Source organism: Camelus ferus, chromosome 3, assembly GCF_009834535.1.
Source record: "Camelus ferus isolate YT-003-E chromosome 3, BCGSAC_Cfer_1.0, whole genome shotgun sequence".
NCBI classification, from domain to species: domain Eukaryota; kingdom Metazoa; phylum Chordata; class Mammalia; order Artiodactyla; family Camelidae; genus Camelus; species Camelus ferus.
In genome coordinates, this window is record NC_045698.1 from 103,998,708 (window position 1) to 104,017,614 (window position 18,907).

General features: G+C 42.4%; 1 protein-coding gene across 1 annotated transcript; it reads left to right on the forward strand.

Annotated features, from left to right (window-relative positions):
• Window positions 1–16,938: 16,938 nt before the first annotated feature.
• On the forward strand, window positions 16,939–18,907 carry LOC116662762 (secretoglobin family 3A member 2-like). Its single transcript, XM_032477051.1, has 3 exons — window positions 16,939–17,101; window positions 18,182–18,384; window positions 18,783–18,907. The coding sequence occupies exons 1-3, from the start codon at window positions 17,047–17,049 to the stop codon at window positions 18,804–18,806; spliced, it is 282 nt and encodes a 93-aa protein (XP_032332942.1). The 5' UTR covers window positions 16,939–17,046; the 3' UTR covers window positions 18,807–18,907.

Below are 18,907 nucleotides of genomic sequence, written 5' to 3' on the forward strand. Positions count from 1 at the left end.
ACGGCTAATTCAGTTTCAACGCCTGATTATAAATTAAATTGCCACAAAAATTCATTTGAAAAGCACATTGAAAAATTAATTTCCCCCCTGCTCCCGCGCCCCACCTGCTCTCCCTGTCCTCCCAGCCAAGAAAAAGTAGCAGCTGCTTGCATTTCCCATCTCAGGCTGGACGCACCTGTCCCCTGGTTGCTGTCACTGAACTTCTAGCACCTTGTAAATGATCCTTCAAGTTAAATTCTTCCCATTTGATCATCTGGTATGGTTTTTGAGTTTCTGGCTGGCCTGGACTCTAACACCTACGAAAATATACTAAAGTAAAGCATCCTAAGATATAGTAGCGCTGTTGGTAAAAGCAGATCTTTCAGTTTTGAAACGCAGGCTCTCTCTCACAAGTGCCACGTTGTGAGTCCACGAGGGGCTGGACCAAGATCCAAGAGAAACAGAGGGACACACACAGACACACGCCTCTCCCTTTCAACCCCAGAGAGTGTGGTACCGGTTCCAGCTTGTCTGCTGGTCCCAGAGGTGAGTTTTTTCCCAGGAAGCCCCTCAGACCCCCGTGCTAAGAGAGTTCTGGTGGGCCCGCATAGTAGCCGGCCACACATGCAGTCTTGACCAAAGCCTAGTAGTAAACAGCTAGAACCTCATCCACACAAAACTCACACACACACACACACACACACACACACACAGACTCTCTCTCTCTGTCTCATTTACACACACAAATGTCCGCATGCTTACACATATGTGAACAGTCATGTGTCCACATGCACAGACACAGACCACACATAACCATCAAGCATTACTGCTTTCATTCTTTTTGTTCCACAAATATTTATTGAGCCTCTACTGTGTGCCAGGCACTGTCAGGAACGAAGACTAGAGCAGTAAACCAGACAAGCAAATTTGTTGCTTCTGTGGGGCTGACAGTGTAATGGGATAAGCAGACAAGAAACAGGTAAACCAAGAAAACAAGCAGTGGTAAGAGCTATGAAGAAGCAAGTCGGGTGCTTTGATGGTAGAGAACAAGAGGATGGGGCAACAGTCAGGCTTGAAAAGAGACTCAGACGTGGCTACTTCCACACCTCCTGCCACCTGAATTTAAGTATTGACATTTTGCAGGCCTTGCTGACCCTGGAGGGACTTCCCCTCTCAGGGCTCGCTAATCCTAGAGATGGCAAATGCTCACCTGGGAGTGCACCTGCCGTATGCAAACCAACCATCCCCACACTGCCAAGCACCTCCTTTAGGGAGCCCTTACACTAGGCCACTGTCCATCTGCCTCAATCACCCCCAGGGCCCGGTACCAGACACCTCGGGACAGTCCCTACAACCGAGCCCAGTAGAATTATTCAAACCAGACTATTCTAGTCCTGTTTACCCGGTCTTCCCATCCCGTCCCATGGAAACCACAGTAAAGTCTCCTGCCCACACCCCTACCCCACCCTCCTGACAAACCTGGTGCTTCCACGTGGCTCTACTGCCCTGGGGTGTGACGTGCCCTGTTCTTGGGATCTGGGAGTATAACAGACTGTCTTTACAACGACACTCATCTCCTGGTCTGCTGGCCTGAGTAATGAAACATACTTTAAAACAGCCATCTAGCCTTCCCTTGTGCCTTTGTTATGCTACTGACACTGTCTTTCTTTGCAGCATAATTATTTGTATTAGTGTCTTCTTTTCCTGGACTAATTTGCATACGTCTCAAGGGGGTCTGTCCTGTTCACGTTTGGATGCTAACAAGAGAGTCCTACATACTTGATAATACTATTAGGAACTACCAACCGGTGCCAGGCATACACTTTGCATATGGTTTCCACTTCATGCTCATCAAACGCCTGATGATGAGAGCCTTTATCCCATTTTATCAATAAGGAGTCTGAAGCTGGAAACAACAAATTAATTACCAAGGTCATTTAGATAATAAATTTGTGTCCTTTCTTTTCTGATTTTTTTTCTTGACCTTTGAACACTTAATTGATATGCATTTTTAGTAAACATTTGTTAAATAAATTAATTCAGGGGCTCGGCCAAGATGGTGGTATAGTAGGATGCCCAGCTCACCTTCTTCCATGAATTCAGCAAAACCTACACCTACATACAGAACATTCACACAGAAAACACACTGAACTTTTATCAGAACATCTTTGACATTGGAAATCCTCAGAAAACTGTAGGAAGAAAAAAAGAAAGAAAATCAGTGAGAGACCTGTCCCCCAGGGTGAAAGGGCAAAGGAGGAACAGCACCCTTGCTCTGGGAAGCCCGCTCTCAAGCAGGGAGTTCGGCAGGGACAGAAGGGGAGCTTCTGAGACTCGGAAGAGAAAGCAGCACCGACTTGGCAGACAGAACTGGGAGAGACCAGCACAGAGAGTCCCTGCAATCCCTAGCTTGAGATGCAAGCCGGCAGGAGCAGCCAGGACTGGCTGTTGGAGCCCAGGCTTCCACAGATAAGCATGGCAAGAGGACTAGGGCTGACTGCACAGAGGCAGCCTCAGACAGCTGTAGTGTAAATGCAGGCTGAGGCTGGGACAGAGGGCAAATAAGCCTGAGCCCCTCCATAGGAAGCGTCAATGCTGGTGTGCGTGCAAGGAGGGGTTCAATGCAGCTCAGCCATTGCAGCCAGCTCCACTAGCCCAGGAGGTGTTGCTCAGCACCATTGTTGGTGTGAATTCTTGTGAGAAGAGAGGCCAGGTTCAGAAACAGCCATTTTCTCAGCTTGCTCTAGAGGGGCACAATTGCTGGTACGAGGCTCCCAGGTGGAGGTGGGGCTGAAAACTAAACCCATACCCATGGGGTCCTTCAACTTTGTAGACAGGACTGATATTTGATTCTAGCCCCAGGCAGCTGTGACAGATTTGCTCTGCTCGTGCCTCTGTGGACCTGTGCCTCTGAGACAAACAAGCAGAGTTCTGGTGCAAGGTGCAGGCAGGTCTGGCATTAACAATGGCCCTGTGTACCATACAAGGACACTGGACTGAGGACTGGGCTGACGTTGGTGTGTGGTGAATCCAAGAGTGTGGCTGCATGTGCATTATGGCAAGTCCTAGTGCTTGATGTCAATGGATGTGCACTGGTTGCTCTGCAAGTACAGAACCTGGGGGACACCAGAGCATGTTGCCTATATTCCCACAGCTGGGGCAGGAACAAGGGCAGTGTCAACAAAGTGTACTTTGTAAGCCGCATAACAAGTGGCAGACATCTCAGAGGACACTTATGGTGGACATCTCCTGCAGAAGAGCACTCAGCGATTCCTCTTCTAGTGAAAGCACTCCAGTTCTGTCTGCCGCATTCTACAGCTCAGAAATAGGACTGGAAGCCGCACTCCAAAGGCAGAGGGGAGCAAACCCGGCCCCTGTCAGGGCTATGACATCCACAGACCAAAGAAGAGGCCCCTCTCAACAACCAGGGCAGGCTCTGGTCACCACAACACAGGCCACGCCCCTAATCAAGGGAATAACAGCCAGCACACATGGAAGAAATACGTGGCAACCATATATACTGAAAACAGCCCTCGTGACAAAATTATTAGACGTGCACAATCAAGAAGGAATGCTCCCACTTTAAAAAAAACAGCCCTTGTGACCATGGTAGATAACTATTATGCCTAAATTCACAGAGCCAAAAATATAAGTAAAATGAAGAAGCAGAGGAACCATGCCCAATTTAAAAAAAAAAAAAAAAAAACAAGAGAAGTCCATTGAAAGAACGAACAATGAAGTAGACCTTGACAGTCTACTGGATCCTGACATCAAAAAGGAGATGATAAGAGCACTGAAGGAAATAAGAGAGATTATGAACAGAAATGCAGAATACCAAAAAATGAAATAAGGAAATAGAAACTATAAAGAGGAGCCAATTAAAATCAGAAAACATAATTGCTATGACAAAGGCTGAGCTAAAGGCAGTCAAAAACTAATCATGTAGAAGAATGAATAAATGATTTAGAAAAGAGGATAGTAGAAATCACCCAGTCAGAACAGCAGACATAAAAATGAATCAAAACCAATGAAGGCAATATAAGAAACCTATGGGATAATATAAAGTGTGCCAATCTATGCATAATAAAGTTCCCAGAAGGAGAAGCAAAAGGGGGTTGATAAGGTATTTGAAGAAGTCATGACTGAAGGTTTCCCAAACCTAAAGAAGGAAATAGATATCCAAGTACAGGAAGCACAGAGGATCCCAAACAAACAAACAAAACAAAAGAGACCCACGCCAAGACATATTATAATTAAGATGGCCAAATTTAAAGATAAAGAAAACATTCTAAGGGCAACAAGGGAAAGACAAAGAGTGAGTTACAAGGGAACCCCGATAAGGCTTTCAGCTGATTTCTCTATGCAAACACTGCTGGCCAGAAGGGATGGCAAGGTAGAGTCTAGGATACTCCACCCAGTAAGACTATCCTTTGAAATAGGGAGAGAGATGAAGAATTTCACAGACAAGTGAAAACAAAAAGAATTTGGCAATACTAAGCCTATCCTAAAATAAATATTGAAAGTTATTCTCTAAGTAGAAAAGAAGGAAGCTATCAAAAAGAGAACACCATAATTGGAAAGGCAATAACTACAGTAAGCTGCAAGAGAATAACCATGAAGATGTGAAAGAGGACAACAAAATCATAAAATGTGTGAGAGGGGAGCAAGTAAATGTAAATTTTATTTTCTTTCTTCTTTGGAGGTGTGTGAGCCTATATGACTACCAGTCTAAAGCAAACAGATATAGTAATGGGTTAACATACTTGAAACACAGTGTAACTACAGATCAAAAGCAGGCAGTAGAGTCACAAAAACCAAAAAGAAACCAACCCAGTACAAAGGAAAATTATCAAAACACAAAAAGAAAAACAAAAAGAAACAAAAAGAAAGAAGTAAGAAATACCAAATCAACTGGAAAACAAAGTTTAAAATGGTAATAGGCACACATCTATCAATAATTACCCTAAATGTCAATGGACTAAGTGCTCCAATCAAAAGACATAGAGTGGCAGATTGGATAATAAAACAAGAACCTACAATATGCTGCGTACAAGAGACCCATTTTAGTGTGAAGGACACACACACAGATTGAAAGTGAGAGGATGGAATAAGATATTTTATGCAAATGGAAATGACAAGAAAGTGGGGGTAGCAATACTCATATCAGACAAAACAGACTTTAAAATAAAGGCCATAAAGAAAGATAAAGGAGAACATTATATATGGTAAAAGGAGCAAAAAAAGGAATATTACACTCATTTATACAAATGCCCCCAATGTAGGAGCACCTAAATAAAACAAATACCAACAGACTTAAAGAGAGAAATTGATGAGCACACAATAATAGTTGGAGTTGGACTTTAACACCCGACTAATATCATTGGACAGATCTGCTGGACAGAAAATCAATAAGGCAACAGAAATACTAAATGACACAATAGAACAGTTGGACTTGTTTGGTATTTGTAAGACATTACATCCCTCCCAAAACAGAATATACATTCTTTTCAAGTGTGTATGGAACATTGTCTAGGATAGACCACATACTTGGACACAAAAGAAGCTTCAGCAAATTTAAGAGGATAGAAATTATTTCAGGCATCTTTTCTGAACACAATGGCATGAAACTAGAAATCAATCATGGGGAAAAAAAAGAGAACAAACAACTGCATGGAGACTAAACAATATGCTACTGAAAAAGCAATGGGTCAATGATAAAAATCAAAAAAGAAATGAAAAAATACCCGAGGCAAATGGCAGTGAAAAAAACAACCACACAAAATCTATGGGATGTAGCAAAAGCAGTCCTAAGAGGGAAGTCCATAGCGATACAGGCCTTCCTCAGAAAACAAGAACAATCTCAAATAAACAACTTAAGCTACCACCTAAAAAAAATTAGAAAAAAAAGAACAAACAAAACCTAAAGTAAGCAGAAGGAAAGAAATTATAAGGGTCAGGGAGGAAATAAACAGAGATTGAAAATACAATAGAAAAATCAATCAAACCAAGAGATGTTTTTTTGAAAGAGTAAACAAAATCAACAAACCTCTGGCCAGGCTCACCAAGAAGAAAAGAGAGAGGACACAAATAAACAAAATAAGAAAGGAAAATGGAGAAATTACAACCAACACCACAGAAATACAAAAAACCATAAGAGAAAAATATAAACAACTATATGGCAACAAACTGGACAACCTAGAAGAAATGGACAAGTTTCTAGAAACATACACTCTACCAAAACTGAATCAAGAAGAAATAGATCATTTGACTAGACCAATCACTAGAAGTGAAAAAGAATCAGCAATAAAAAAAATCTCCCTGCAAACAAAAGTCCAGGACCAGATGGCTTCACTGGGGAATTGTACCAAACATACAAAGAAGAACTCATAACAATACCTATCAAACTCTTCCAAAAGACTGAAGAGGATGGAATACTCCCAAACTAATTATTTGAAGCCACCATCGTCCTGATACCAAAACCAGACAAAGACATTCCCAAAAAAGAAAACTGCAGGCCAATATCATTGATAAACATAGATGCAAAAATCCTCAACAAAATATTACCAAACAGAATCCAACAACACATGAAAAAGATTATACACCATGATCAAGTTGGGTTCATCCCAGGGACACAAGGATAGTTCAACATATGCAAATCAATCAGTGCGATACCCCATATCAACAAAAGAAAGGACAAAAATCACATGATCAACTTAATGCAGAAAAAGCATTTGATAAAATTCAACACTGATTTATGATAAAAACTGTTACAATGTGGGTATGGAGGGAACATATCTTAACATAATAAAAGCTTTTTATGACAGAAAAAGCTTTTTAAATTTATGGCAGATCCACAGCCAACATAATACTCAACAGTGAAAAACTTCCCACTAAAATCTGGAACAAGACAAGGATGCCCAGTCTCACCGCTTCTATTCAACATAGTATTGGAAGTCATAGCTGTAGTAATCAGCAAAGAAAAAGAATTTTATTTTATTTATTTGGGATCCAAATTGGAAGAAAAGGGGTAAAATTGTCACTATATGCAGATGATACTGTATATACAAAACCCTAAAGGCTCTGCACAAAAATATTCCTAGAGCTGATAAAAGAATTTGACAAGATAGCAGGATACAAGATTAACATACAGAAATCAGTTGCATTTCTTTACACTAACAATGAAATATCAGGAGCAGGAAAGTAAAGAAATAATCCCCTTTAAAATCGCATCCAACAAAGTAAAATATTTAAGAATAAATCTGACCAAAGAGGTGAAAGACTTATGTGCAGAGACTATAAAACATTGATTAAGGAAATTAAAGATGGCTTAAGAAATGGAAAATACCCCATGTTCTTGGATTGGAAGAATTAGTATTGTTAATATGGCCATACTACCCAAAACATTCTACAGATTTAATGTGATCCCTGTCAAATTATCCAGGACATTTTTCACAAAACTAGAACAAATAATCCTAAAATGTATATGGAATCACGAAAGACCCAGAATTGCCACAGCAATACTGAAGAAAAAGAACAAAGCTGGAGGAATAACCCTCCCAGACTTCAGACAGTATTGCAGGACAACAGTAATCAAAATATCATGGTATTGGCACAAAAACAGACATGGATCAATGGAGCAGAATCTAGAGCCCAAAAATAAACCCACAAACTTTTGGTCAATTAGGCTTTGACAAAGGAGGCAAGAATCCATAATGAAGTAGACAGTCTTGTCAACAAATGGTGTTGGGAAAACTGGACAGCCACATGTAAATCAATAAAGTTAGAACACTCCCTCACACCATACACAAAAATAAACTCAAAATAGCCTAAAGATTTAAACATGAGAGAAGACACTAGAAACCTCTTAGAAGAAAACATAGGCAAAATATTATCTGACAAATGTTGTCCTAGGGCAGTCTACTCAAGCAATAGAAATAAAAGCAAAAATTAACAAGTAGGACCTAATTCAATGTATAAGCTTTTGCACAGCAAAAGAAACCATAAATAAAATGATAATCTACAGAATGGGAGAATATATTTGCAAATGATGTGACTGACAAAGATTTAATTTCCAGAATATATAAACAGATCATTCAGCTTAATAACAAACAAACAAAAAAACAACCCAATCCAAAAATGGGCAGAAGACTCAAACAAGCAGTTCTCCAATAAAGACATACAAATGGCCAATACTCACATGAAAAAATGCTCAATATTACTAATTACCAGAGAAATGTAAATGAAAACTACAATGAGTTATCACCTCACACCAGTCAGAATGGCCATAATTAAGAGGTCCACAAAAAGATAACTGCTTGAAAGGGTGTGGAGAAAAGGGAACACTCCTACACTGTTGATGGGAATGTAGTTTGGTGCAGCCATTATGGGAAACAGTATGGAGATTCCTCAAAAGACTAAAAAAAAAAGATTTACAGTATGATTCAGCAATCCAACTCCTAGGCATATATCCAGAGGGAACTTTAATTTGAAAAGATACATGCACCCCAATGTTCATAGCAGCACTGTTTACAATAGTCAGGACATGGAAACAACCTGAATATCTATAGACAGATGACTGGATAAAGAAGTTGTGGTATATTTATACAATGGAATACTACTCAACCATAAAAAAGAATAAAATAATGCCATTCATTACAACATGGATGGACCTAGAGAGCATCATTCTGAGGAAGTAAACCAGAAAGAGAAAGAAAAATACCATATTGATATCACTTATATGTGAAATCTAAAGAAAAAGACACAAATGAACTTATTTATAAAACAGAAACAGGCTCAAAGACATGGAGAGCAGACTTATAATTACCAGGGGAAAAAAGGGGTCAGAAGGGATAAATTGGGAGTTTGAAATTTGCAGATACTAACTACTATATATAAAATAGATAAACCAGTTTCTTCTCTATAGCACAGGGAACTATGTTCAGTATCTTATAGTAACGTATAATGAAAAAGTGTATGAAAGGGAATATGTGTATGTGTGTGTGTGTATATATATATATATATATATATATATATATATATATATATATAACTGAAACATTTTGCTTTACACTGGAAATTAACACATCATTGTAAACTATACTTCAATTAAACACACATGCAAACAGGAAAATGAGCACAGTGGAGGCCTAGCAGACTTCACCTTAATCAAAGAATCAAGATGAATAATAAAAGTCTATAAGTGAATAAATTATGTGCCAACTGATAGGGTCCACTGAGAACACAGCCTGACTTCTTGCATAACCAGAACCTGGCAATGAGGAAACAACAGATGAAGCCAAATTGAGCAACTTCCTATAAACAGATTGGTCTTTGGTCTTCAAAAATGTCATGATCATGAAAATCAAAGCCAAACTGAGCCACTCTTCCAGACTGAAGAAGACTAAAAAGACATATTGGCTAATTGTAGTGCATCATTCTAAACTGCAATCTTTTGCTGTAAAGGACAGTATTCAGACAATCAATGAAACTTGAGTTAGGTCTAAGTCTTGGATGGTAGTAATGTACCATGTTAAATTATTGATTATGATCATGTAGGAGGATGTCTTTGCTCATAGTAGGCATGATTCAAAAAAATGATTCCAAAAAAATTGTTTGTACCATACTCAGATTTCCCTGTAAGTCTGAATTTGTCTCAAATTAAACACCTTCTACTAAAAAACCTCCATTATTTGTTTACTGGATGCAGTGATTCCCAGTTACCCTCCTTCTATTCTATATAGCAAGCCAAAAGAAATGTGGAATTCTTTAAAGGAAAAATTTTAAATAAAAATCCCCAAGTATCATTCAAAATTAAAGAATTGAGAAGTGGTGTTTATGAGGTTGTTGGTAATGGTGGCTGCTGTATTTAAAGTTACAGTTACGAAACTGGAAAACAAATAGTAGAGAGGGAGAGGATCATCATAACAATAATGATAATAATAATCTCTAACATATTGAATGGTCATCCTGAAGTAGTATTTCTGTAAGCATTTTGCATATATTAACTCATTATTTCTCATCACAATAATGTAAGGAAGTCAATTTGTTAGCCTCACTTTAGAAGTTGATGAAACTGAGGTGCAGAGAGGTGAAGTAACCTCCCCAGTGAAAGAGCCAGGATGTGACTCCACACAGGCTGGCCCCAGGACCTATGCTCTTATTTGCTACAGGAAGAATAAGGGCTTTCAAGGAACAAAAGAGCTGGGAAGATTTGGAGAAGTTGGAGACAGTATTGAACAAACATCATCAACTATTCACATTTGTATGAGGCTTGCCAGGGACCCACTCATCTTAATAAAAAGGCCTATCCCTCCCTGTACTTCTGGTCAGAAGTGTAAACACTTGAAAAGGAGGCACTGAGTGAGGACCTGTGACTTGGCAAATTGTGCCATGAACTTTCCATGTTCTTTGAGTAGGTGCGACGTGGCGAACGTGCAAGTTGGCTGTTTCTTGGAAGGGTGTTAACAGCTCACATGTTCAAGAGAAGGCAAGGCCAAGACCTTGACCAATTCACTTGCTAAAGATATAATGAGCCATTTTCAGATTCAGACAGTTTATCACTTTACATAGACAGCAAAGAGGATAGGCCGAAAGTGTCAGCTCCCTGTCATCTTCGTCCTGCACATGAAAAAGGACGACACTGAAACAGGAGGGCCTGGATGACCCCAGTGACACTAGTGGAATATCCTGTTGCTGGGGAGCCAGCTCTCGACTGCAGCTGAGAGGCTTTGGTTTTTCACACTCTGCAGCTCCATTCTGAGGGTTTGGGCAGAAAGTCCCACACCTCATAAGACCAGGGAGGAAATGAGAATCTGTCTTATGACAGCCTCCCCGGAGAGATGGGGAGGCACATGGGAAATGGCTCATAGCAGCTCCTGCAGGCCTTCCATCCTCTCAGGTTCCAGGAATATCACAAGGTGTTCCCCCAAGATTCAGATAAGCTGTGATTTGACCCGTTGCCTGTGTGGATCCCTGCAAGTTTACCCAGTGAGATGGTGAAGTTGTTCCTCTACAAAGGGCAGTTGAAAGGCAGGACTTAGAAGAGGATCATGGCATGGAGAATGCCTCTTGGACACTGAAGAGCTGCCCTCTGGGAGGGCTGACATCCTGGCTGGAAGGAAGGTGTATCAGATGCTCTTCTGGTCCCCTAACACGACAGTGACATTACCTGTGCATGTGGGGGTGGGCCATGGATTGGGAGGATGGGGCCATCTGGGTCCAGAGTCCTCCTTGCTGAAAGGCCTTTCTGCTTCCCTTTCATTAATCTGCTTTAGAAACACCTATGACCAGGTTTGCCCTTACTCAAGAACCTGTATTTCTCACTATTGATCAAGTCTTACCATATAAAGTGCTAGTCTCATTCAGGCCATCTGTTTAGTTTCTTATAGCCGCCTTCTCATCGAACTCATCTGACACAGCTCTGATTGTTTGATTGTAAGCTAAACATTTGTTTGAAACCTGCCGGGGTCAGGCCCTGTGAACTAACAGTGCTGGGCACAGAAGGATGGAAGAGACACCATGTACACATCTTTCGTTTTAGTTCAACTGCCTGTCTCAGTTTGGTTTCTGAACAAAACTTTACAAATTCTAGTTTTATCTCATCTTATCTGCTTATCCAAATCTTTAAATTCATGAAGTCTTCTTTGAAAAACCCAGCCTGGACAGACTACTATCCTCCCCTTCTGATGCTCCCTAGATTTTTGCTTCAGTTTGGCCTGATTTCCTGTCATTTCCTGTGCTTCACCCTCCTGGTGAAATATTCCACTTGGCTTTCCCTGCAGTGCCTGGAAAGGGGGCTGAAAGTTAACCTTAAATAACAATGGACTGATTTTCACTAAATAGGATTTGATCAGAAGGGAAGGGAGCCAGGAACATATTTTTTTGTTTTGTTTTGTTTTCTCCAAACTCTATGCTTTGACATTTGATTCCTATGTACTTTTGTTTTTCAAGACAATTTTGAAGACTATTTCTCCTTCTTACATGGGCTCCAGTCTAGGCCACTCTTGACCCTCTAGTTTGCAGGAAGTAGAAGAGAGAAGACAGTGATGCTCGAGTATGACGTTTCTAATGTGACTTCTCCGAAACTGTCTCTTTTTGAGCCAGAAGGAACAGTATGAGATGAACTCTCAGGCTGATTCTTTCTTTTTCTATCTATGCCTTGTATCTACATTCAGCTGGCTTCTTTACAACTGTCATTCTCCTCACAGAAACAAAAAAACTGACTTGTTTCTACCAGCTGTCTTTAATATAACAAAAACGAGGCAGGAGACATGCCTGCTTTGTTCCTGCTGTATTCCCAGAATCCCCCAGAGAGCTGGGTACACCAAACTTGCTCAGTAAATATTTGTTAAACGGCTAATTCAATTTCAACTCCTGATTATAGATTTAATCGCCACAAAAATTCATTCGAAAAGCACATTGAAAAATTAATTTAGAAAGACTGGCACTCATTTCCTTTTCATTTCATTTCTTTTCATGAATTAATTTATTTACCAAATGCTTACTGGAAATGCATATCGATTAAGTGTTTAAAGAAATACAAATCAGCAAAAAAGGACTTTGACAATTTGAAAGGATTTAAATTCTGGCCACATTAATTTATTTGAGTGATCTTGGCAATTAATTTATTGCTTCCAGCTTCAGACTCCTTATTGATAAAATGGGATAAAGGCTCTTATCATCAGGCGTTTGATGAGCATGAAGTGGAAACCATATGCAAAGTGTATGCCTGGCACCGGTTGGTAGTTCCTAATAATATTATCAAGTATGTAGGACTCTCTGTTAGCATCCAAACGTGAACAGGACAGACCCCCTTGAGACGTATGCAAATTAGTCCAGGAAAAGAAGACACTAATACAAATAATTATGCTGCAAAGAAAGACAGTGTCAGTAGCATAACAAAGGCACAAGGGAAGGCTAGATGGCTGTTTTAAAGTATGTTTCATTACTCAGGCCAGCAGACCAGGAGATGAGTGTCGTTGTAAAGACAGTCTGTTATACTCCCAGATCCCAAGAACAGGGCACGTCACACCCCAGGGCAGTAGAGCCACATGGAAGCACCAGGTTTGTCAGGAGGGTGGGGTAGGGGTGTGGGCAGGAGACTTTACTGTGGTTTCCATGGGACGGGATGGGAAGACCGGGTAAACAGGACTAGAATAGTCTGGTTTGAATAATTCTACTGGGCTCGGTTGTAGGGACTGTCCCGAGGTGTCTGGTACCGGGCCCTGGGGGTGATTGAGGCAGATGGACAGTGGCCTAGTGTAAGGGCTCCCTAAAGGAGGTGCTTGGCAGTGTGGGGATGGTTGGTTTGCATACGGCAGGTGCACTCCCAGGTGAGCATTTGCCATCTCTAGGATTAGCGAGCCCTGAGAGGGGAAGTCCCTCCAGGGTCAGCAAGGCCGCAAAATGTCAATACTTAAATTCAGGTGGCAGGAGGTGTGGAAGTAGCCACGTCTGAGTCTCTTTTCAAGCCTGACTGTTGCCCCATCCTCTTGTTCTCTACCATCAAAGCACCCGACTTGCTTCTTCATAGCTCTTACCACTGCTTGTTTTCTTGGTTTACCTGTTTCTTGTCTGCTTATCCCATTACACTGTCAGCCCCACAGAAGCAACAAATTTGCTTGTCTGGTTTACTGCTCTAGTCTTCGTTCCTGACAGTGCCTGGCACACAGTAGAGGCTCAATAAATATTTGTGGAACAAAAAGAATGAAAGCAGTAATGCTTGATGGTTATGTGTGGTCTGTGTCTGTGCATGTGGACACATGACTGTTCACATATGTGTAAGCATGCGGACATTTGTGTGTGTAAATGAGACAGAGAGAGAGAGTCTGTGTGTGTGTGTGTGTGTGTGTGTGTGTGTGAGTTTTGTGTGGATGAGGTTCTAGCTGTTTACTACTAGGCTTTGGTCAAGACTGCATGTGTGGCCGGCTACTATGCGGGCCCACCAGAACTCTCTTAGCACGGGGGTCTGAGGGGCTTCCTGGGAAAAAACTCACCTCTGGGACCAGCAGACAAGCTGGAACCGGTACCACACTCTCTGGGGTTGAAAGGGAGAGGCGTGTGTCTGTGTGTGTCCCTCTGTTTCTCTTGGATCTTGGTCCAGCCCCTCGTGGACTCACAACGTGGCACTTGTGAGAGAGAGCCTGCGTTTCAAAACTGAAAGATCTGCTTTTACCAACAGCGCTACTATATCTTAGGATGCTTTACTTTAGTATATTTTCGTAGGTGTTAGAGTCCAGGCCAGCCAGAAACTCAAAAACCATACCAGATGATCAAATGGGAAGAATTTAACTTGAAGGATCATTTACAAGGTGCTAGAAGTTCAGTGACAGCAACCAGGGGACAGGTGCGTCCAGCCTGAGATGGGAAATGCAAGCAGCTGCTACTTTTTCTTGGCTGGGAGGACAGGGAGAGCAGGTGGGGCGCGGGAGCAGGGGGGAAATTAATTTTTCAATGTGCTTTTCAAATGAATTTTTGTGGCAATTTAATTTATAATCAGGCGTTGAAACTGAATTAGCCGTTTAACAAATATTTATTGAGCAGTAGGAGCCGAACAAAGGTGGGGCTGCCTGGCTGGTGTGGGACCGCAGACGAAGGGCTGTTCTGGAAGGAGCTGGAACCGTGGAGGAGCGGCAGTCACTGCCCGAGGTGTCTCCTGAAGCAGGCGGAGGGAGACTCCCCTGATGTTTCCTTCTCTCTCCTCTCCCATCTGATGGTTTACCAGGGCCTCCCACGAGTGGATCCTAACCAGATCGCAGTTGGCAAGGAGGTCTGGAAACCACAGTTTGGGAAAGTCAGCTTCCTCTAGTGCAGAGCAGAGCGGGGGTCGTGCATGGAGAGGATCGGAAAGGATCGGAGAGCAAAGTGGGAACGACGAGCAGAGAGAGGGCAGTGCTGGTTTGGCCCCTTAAAAAGGTCACGGCACAGAAATGAAGGATGGTGTCGGCTCACCACCACCCAACCTTGGCCCCTGAGAGTTTTGGCACATCAGCGTCCTTGGAGGTGATCATTCTCCAGAAAAATCGAAGCCCCACCTCTAGCAGAGAAAGCAGTAGAAGTGGCAGGATGGTCTGCGTGTGGGGGTGATACGTGAGCTCCTTCATGCCGTTTATAAAGCAGCAGAAAAATCAAGGAATGGCAGTTACAACTCGGTGATGTATAGAAATTAACAGCAGGTGACACTTAGCATGTATTAATCTTGGTTTGGTACAGTTTCATCCTCCATCTACAGAATTACATTAAATCCTCTTAACAATAGCACACCATCCAGGGTGGCCCCAGCTCCTGGCCTGGCACCTCGATGGATCTTCCTCAGAATGTTCCGAGCACGTCTTCAGAGGTTGGGGTGCTCGGCCGGCAGTGCCATTTGGTCAGGGAGCTCGGAGCTGGGACTGGGACCCACCTGGACCCTGATCCCTATTTCTCCCCTTCAACGTTCCTTCCTACTTTTTTTAAATTGTAGTATAGTTGATTTACAATGTTGTGTTAGTTTCTGGTGTACAGCACATTGATTCAGTTCCACACATATATACTTGCTTTTTCACATTTTTTGTCATGATAGTTTATTACAAGACATTAAATGTACTTGCCTGTGCCATACACTAGGGCTTTGTTGTTTATCTATTTTATATATAGTAATGTGTGTCTGCTAATCCCAACCTCCTAATTTACCCCTCCCCCCACCTTTCCCCATTGGTGACCATAAGTTTGTTTTCTGTGTCTGTGAGTCACTTTCTGTTTTGTAAATTAGTTTATTTGTATAATTTTTTTTTAGATTTCACATATGATACATATTTGTCTTTCTCTGTCTGACTTACTTCACTTAATATGATAATCTCTATGTCCATTCATATTGCTGCAATGGCTTTATTTCATTCTTTTTAATGGGTGAGTAGTATTCCATTGTATAAATATACCACATCTTCTTTATCCATTAATCTGTCCATGGAAATTTAAGGTGCTTCCGTGTCTTGGCTATTGTATGTAGTCCTGCTATGAATAGTGGGATGCATTGAAGTTTCATTTTTTTCTCTCTTTCTTGCACCAGATACCCCAAGGGCTTTCAAAAAGTGTCATCCTGGGGCCCCAAGGCTGTTTACAAAAGGGCAGCCTTGTAAGCAGAATGCTCCTGTGGCCAGCACAGTATATCTTTTGCATAATGCAAGGGATTGGACTACAGAAGGGTTCTGAAATTCATATTTTCAGATTATAGAGATGAGGTCTTGTTAAAAAAAACCTGTTTTCTTAGCATCACACACCTTTGGGACCATTTTGCCTCTAGCCGTCAAATGACCTCTTTTTGATGAGGAGAACAATACTATAGATTAAAAAGGTCAAATTCAAATTTACAGAGTCAATATTGAATCCCACGTTTTCAAAAAGACATTTTGATTTTAAATTCTGACCCTGTTATTCTATATGAGAACATGACCCTGGGTTTTCCCCCCAAAAATGGGAGACACTAGAAAAGGTAAAAGTCTTGCTATAGTAGATGTGGGAGCAGGGATGGGGTGGGCAGAGGTCAGTTCCAGAGAGACATGGCACCAAATGCCGTTAAGCTGAGTCTGTATTATTTCAGGGCTGAAGGGGCCTCGGGACTGATCCTGCAACTGGGCAGCCTGTCAGGTCGTGTGATTCTCCAAACTTTGAATAGGAAGCACCAGAATTTTCATTCCCTTTAATTGCAATATAACCTTCCCTTCTTTTCAGAATTCTTCCAAAAGAAGGCCTTAATGCTCTTTGCTTCCCACCGTCATCTCTGGGGAAGAGCTTGTGCCAGAGGTCCTTGAGAGTGCTGTAAGTTAGGGCTTTATTTCTCATGAGAACATGAGGGAAAGCGGAAAAAAACGCCAATTTGTTTAGTGAGAAACGTGACCTTCACGCTCTTCAACTCTGGGGCGAGTCAAGTGGTTGTGATTGAAACTCAGGCCCTCGATGGGCGTATAAATATGTGTGTGTGCAAGAGCAGCTGCCACACTTGGTGCAGCAAGTGGAACCACTGGCTCGGTCGGTTCACTAGGTTTTCCAGTTTAATTTTAAACTGCAGGTAAATAGCCCAGGTAACGTACCATGAAGCTGGTCACTGTGTTCCTGCTGGTGGCCATCAGCATTTGCAGTTACTCTGGTAAGTAGCCGGGAACATACGGTATTTCTCGACTTTTCTGTTAACAGGAACACAACTAGGAAGCCTAGGCTCCCAGTGGAACATGGTGGAGGGAGTTTAGAACCACAGAATGGTAAGGTTGGAAGGGATTTCAGCTGCCCCTACTCCCAGCTCCAAGCTCTAACCCAGTACAAGTCTCCCTGGTGGCTCCTACACAAGAAGTTACCCAGCTCGCGCTGAGCGTCAGCAAACCCTTCATTAGTGAACACTGGTCACCGTTAATTGTTCTTAATTTTGAGTCTGGATCTGACTTTGTACCTTCTTTCCTTTATGCGTCTGTAACTGTATGGAGTCGTTCTTGCTCTCATCTCTAGTCAGGTTGCCAAGGTGACCTGGCCTTGAGACATGGCCACATGTCTCACACAATCAGTGGGTATTGACTGAATGGCTATAACCTGTTGGGCGCTGGATAGAAACTGGCCGATTCAGACCTGAATCAGACGTGAATATTGTTCTCAAGGTTCTTACAGTCTGGCAGGGGGGCTAAGACCTGTCTGCAAGTGGAGGTTCATTATATTCTCTCCCCTTTGGCTTCAAACTTGTGGGCCGTGAAGACAGCCACGTGCAAAGTGCATCCCTGGCCGGTCAGTCTCCAGTATCTACCTGGTGCTTCCCACATGCCAGGGTCTGATCTAGGCATGTAGTACAGTGGTGAATAAAACATTAATTCCTTATTCTCATGGGTCTACATTCCAGTGGCAGGATGAAGCAAAATACAGAAATAACCAAAGATTTGATATTTCAGGTAGTGGTGGGAGAAAAGGGAGACAGAGGGTGACAGGTGATGCTCTTGTAGGTACGTCCCTGAGAAGGTAACGTTGGAGGAGAGACCGAATGATGGGAGGAAGAAAGATGTGTAGCTATCTGGGGAAGCAACGTTCTAGGCGGATCGAATGGCACGTGCAAAGGCCCCGAAGCAGAAGTTTTCCTGGAAGATCGAGATGAGTGGGGCTGGGATGGAGCCACTGATGGACAGCGTGGACCAGCTGAGGTCACCGGAGCTAGAAGTTTATTTTACGCGGGGTCTCTTTTGCTCTGCAGCCACCGCCTTCCTCCTCAGTGGTTTGGCAGCTCCTGTCAACGATGTCGTACCTTTACCTGTGGACAAAATTCTCCCCAGCTTGAGCCCATTAAAGCTACTTCTGGAAACTCTGGGCATTTCTGTTGAGCATCTTCTGGACGGGCTGAGGAAATGTGTGAATGAGCTGGGACCAGAGGCTGCGGATTCCGTGAAGAAACTGCTGGTAACTATGACCTGTGAGGCTAACCTGTCAAAGGGCAGGACCTAGTCACCCTGAACGCCCACCGTCTCCCCTGACTCCCACTCAACCCTGTCCTCATCTGTGAACCTGTATTTCCCCTTTGCTGACTCTCCTCACACAAAATTTCCATGTCCTGGAATCTCAAGGAAAGCTCAGTGTCCACACTTGTAGAAGGGATTTTGGAAGGAGAGAGACCTGTGTTCTAGTTGTGAAATGTGGGCCACTTCCCAGCTCTGTGGTTCTGGATGGGACTGAACCACTCAGAGCTTCCCTTTCCTTGTCAGTGACATGGTGGTGAAATAGGATAGTGACTGTTTCTGGAAAGGTGCTAATAACAGGTAAACTGGTCTTGTTTTTACCACTGTCCTTTTGATTTTCAGGAGGCCCTCTCGTATCTGGTGTGACAGCGGAACAGAGCAGGAGCGGAGGTGGGAGGGGATGGTGCTCTCCTTCCTTCTTCAAATGTAGTGACCCTCGTAGAGAATGAATAAAGCAATGAAGTGAT

Bases quoted from the DNA above. Each gene is read 5' to 3' on its own strand.
- LOC116662762 (XM_032477051.1), top strand. From the start codon at position 17,047: ATGAAGCTGGTCACTGTGTTCCTGCTGGTGGCCATCAGCATTTGCAGT. The intron at 17,102-18,181 runs GTAAGTAGCCGG...TTTGCTCTGCAG, and splicing joins CAGCATTTGCAGTTACTCTG to CCACCGCCTTCCTCCTCAGT. The intron at 18,385-18,782 runs GTAACTATGACC...TTTGATTTTCAG, and splicing joins ATTCCGTGAAGAAACTGCTG to GAGGCCCTCTCGTATCTGGT.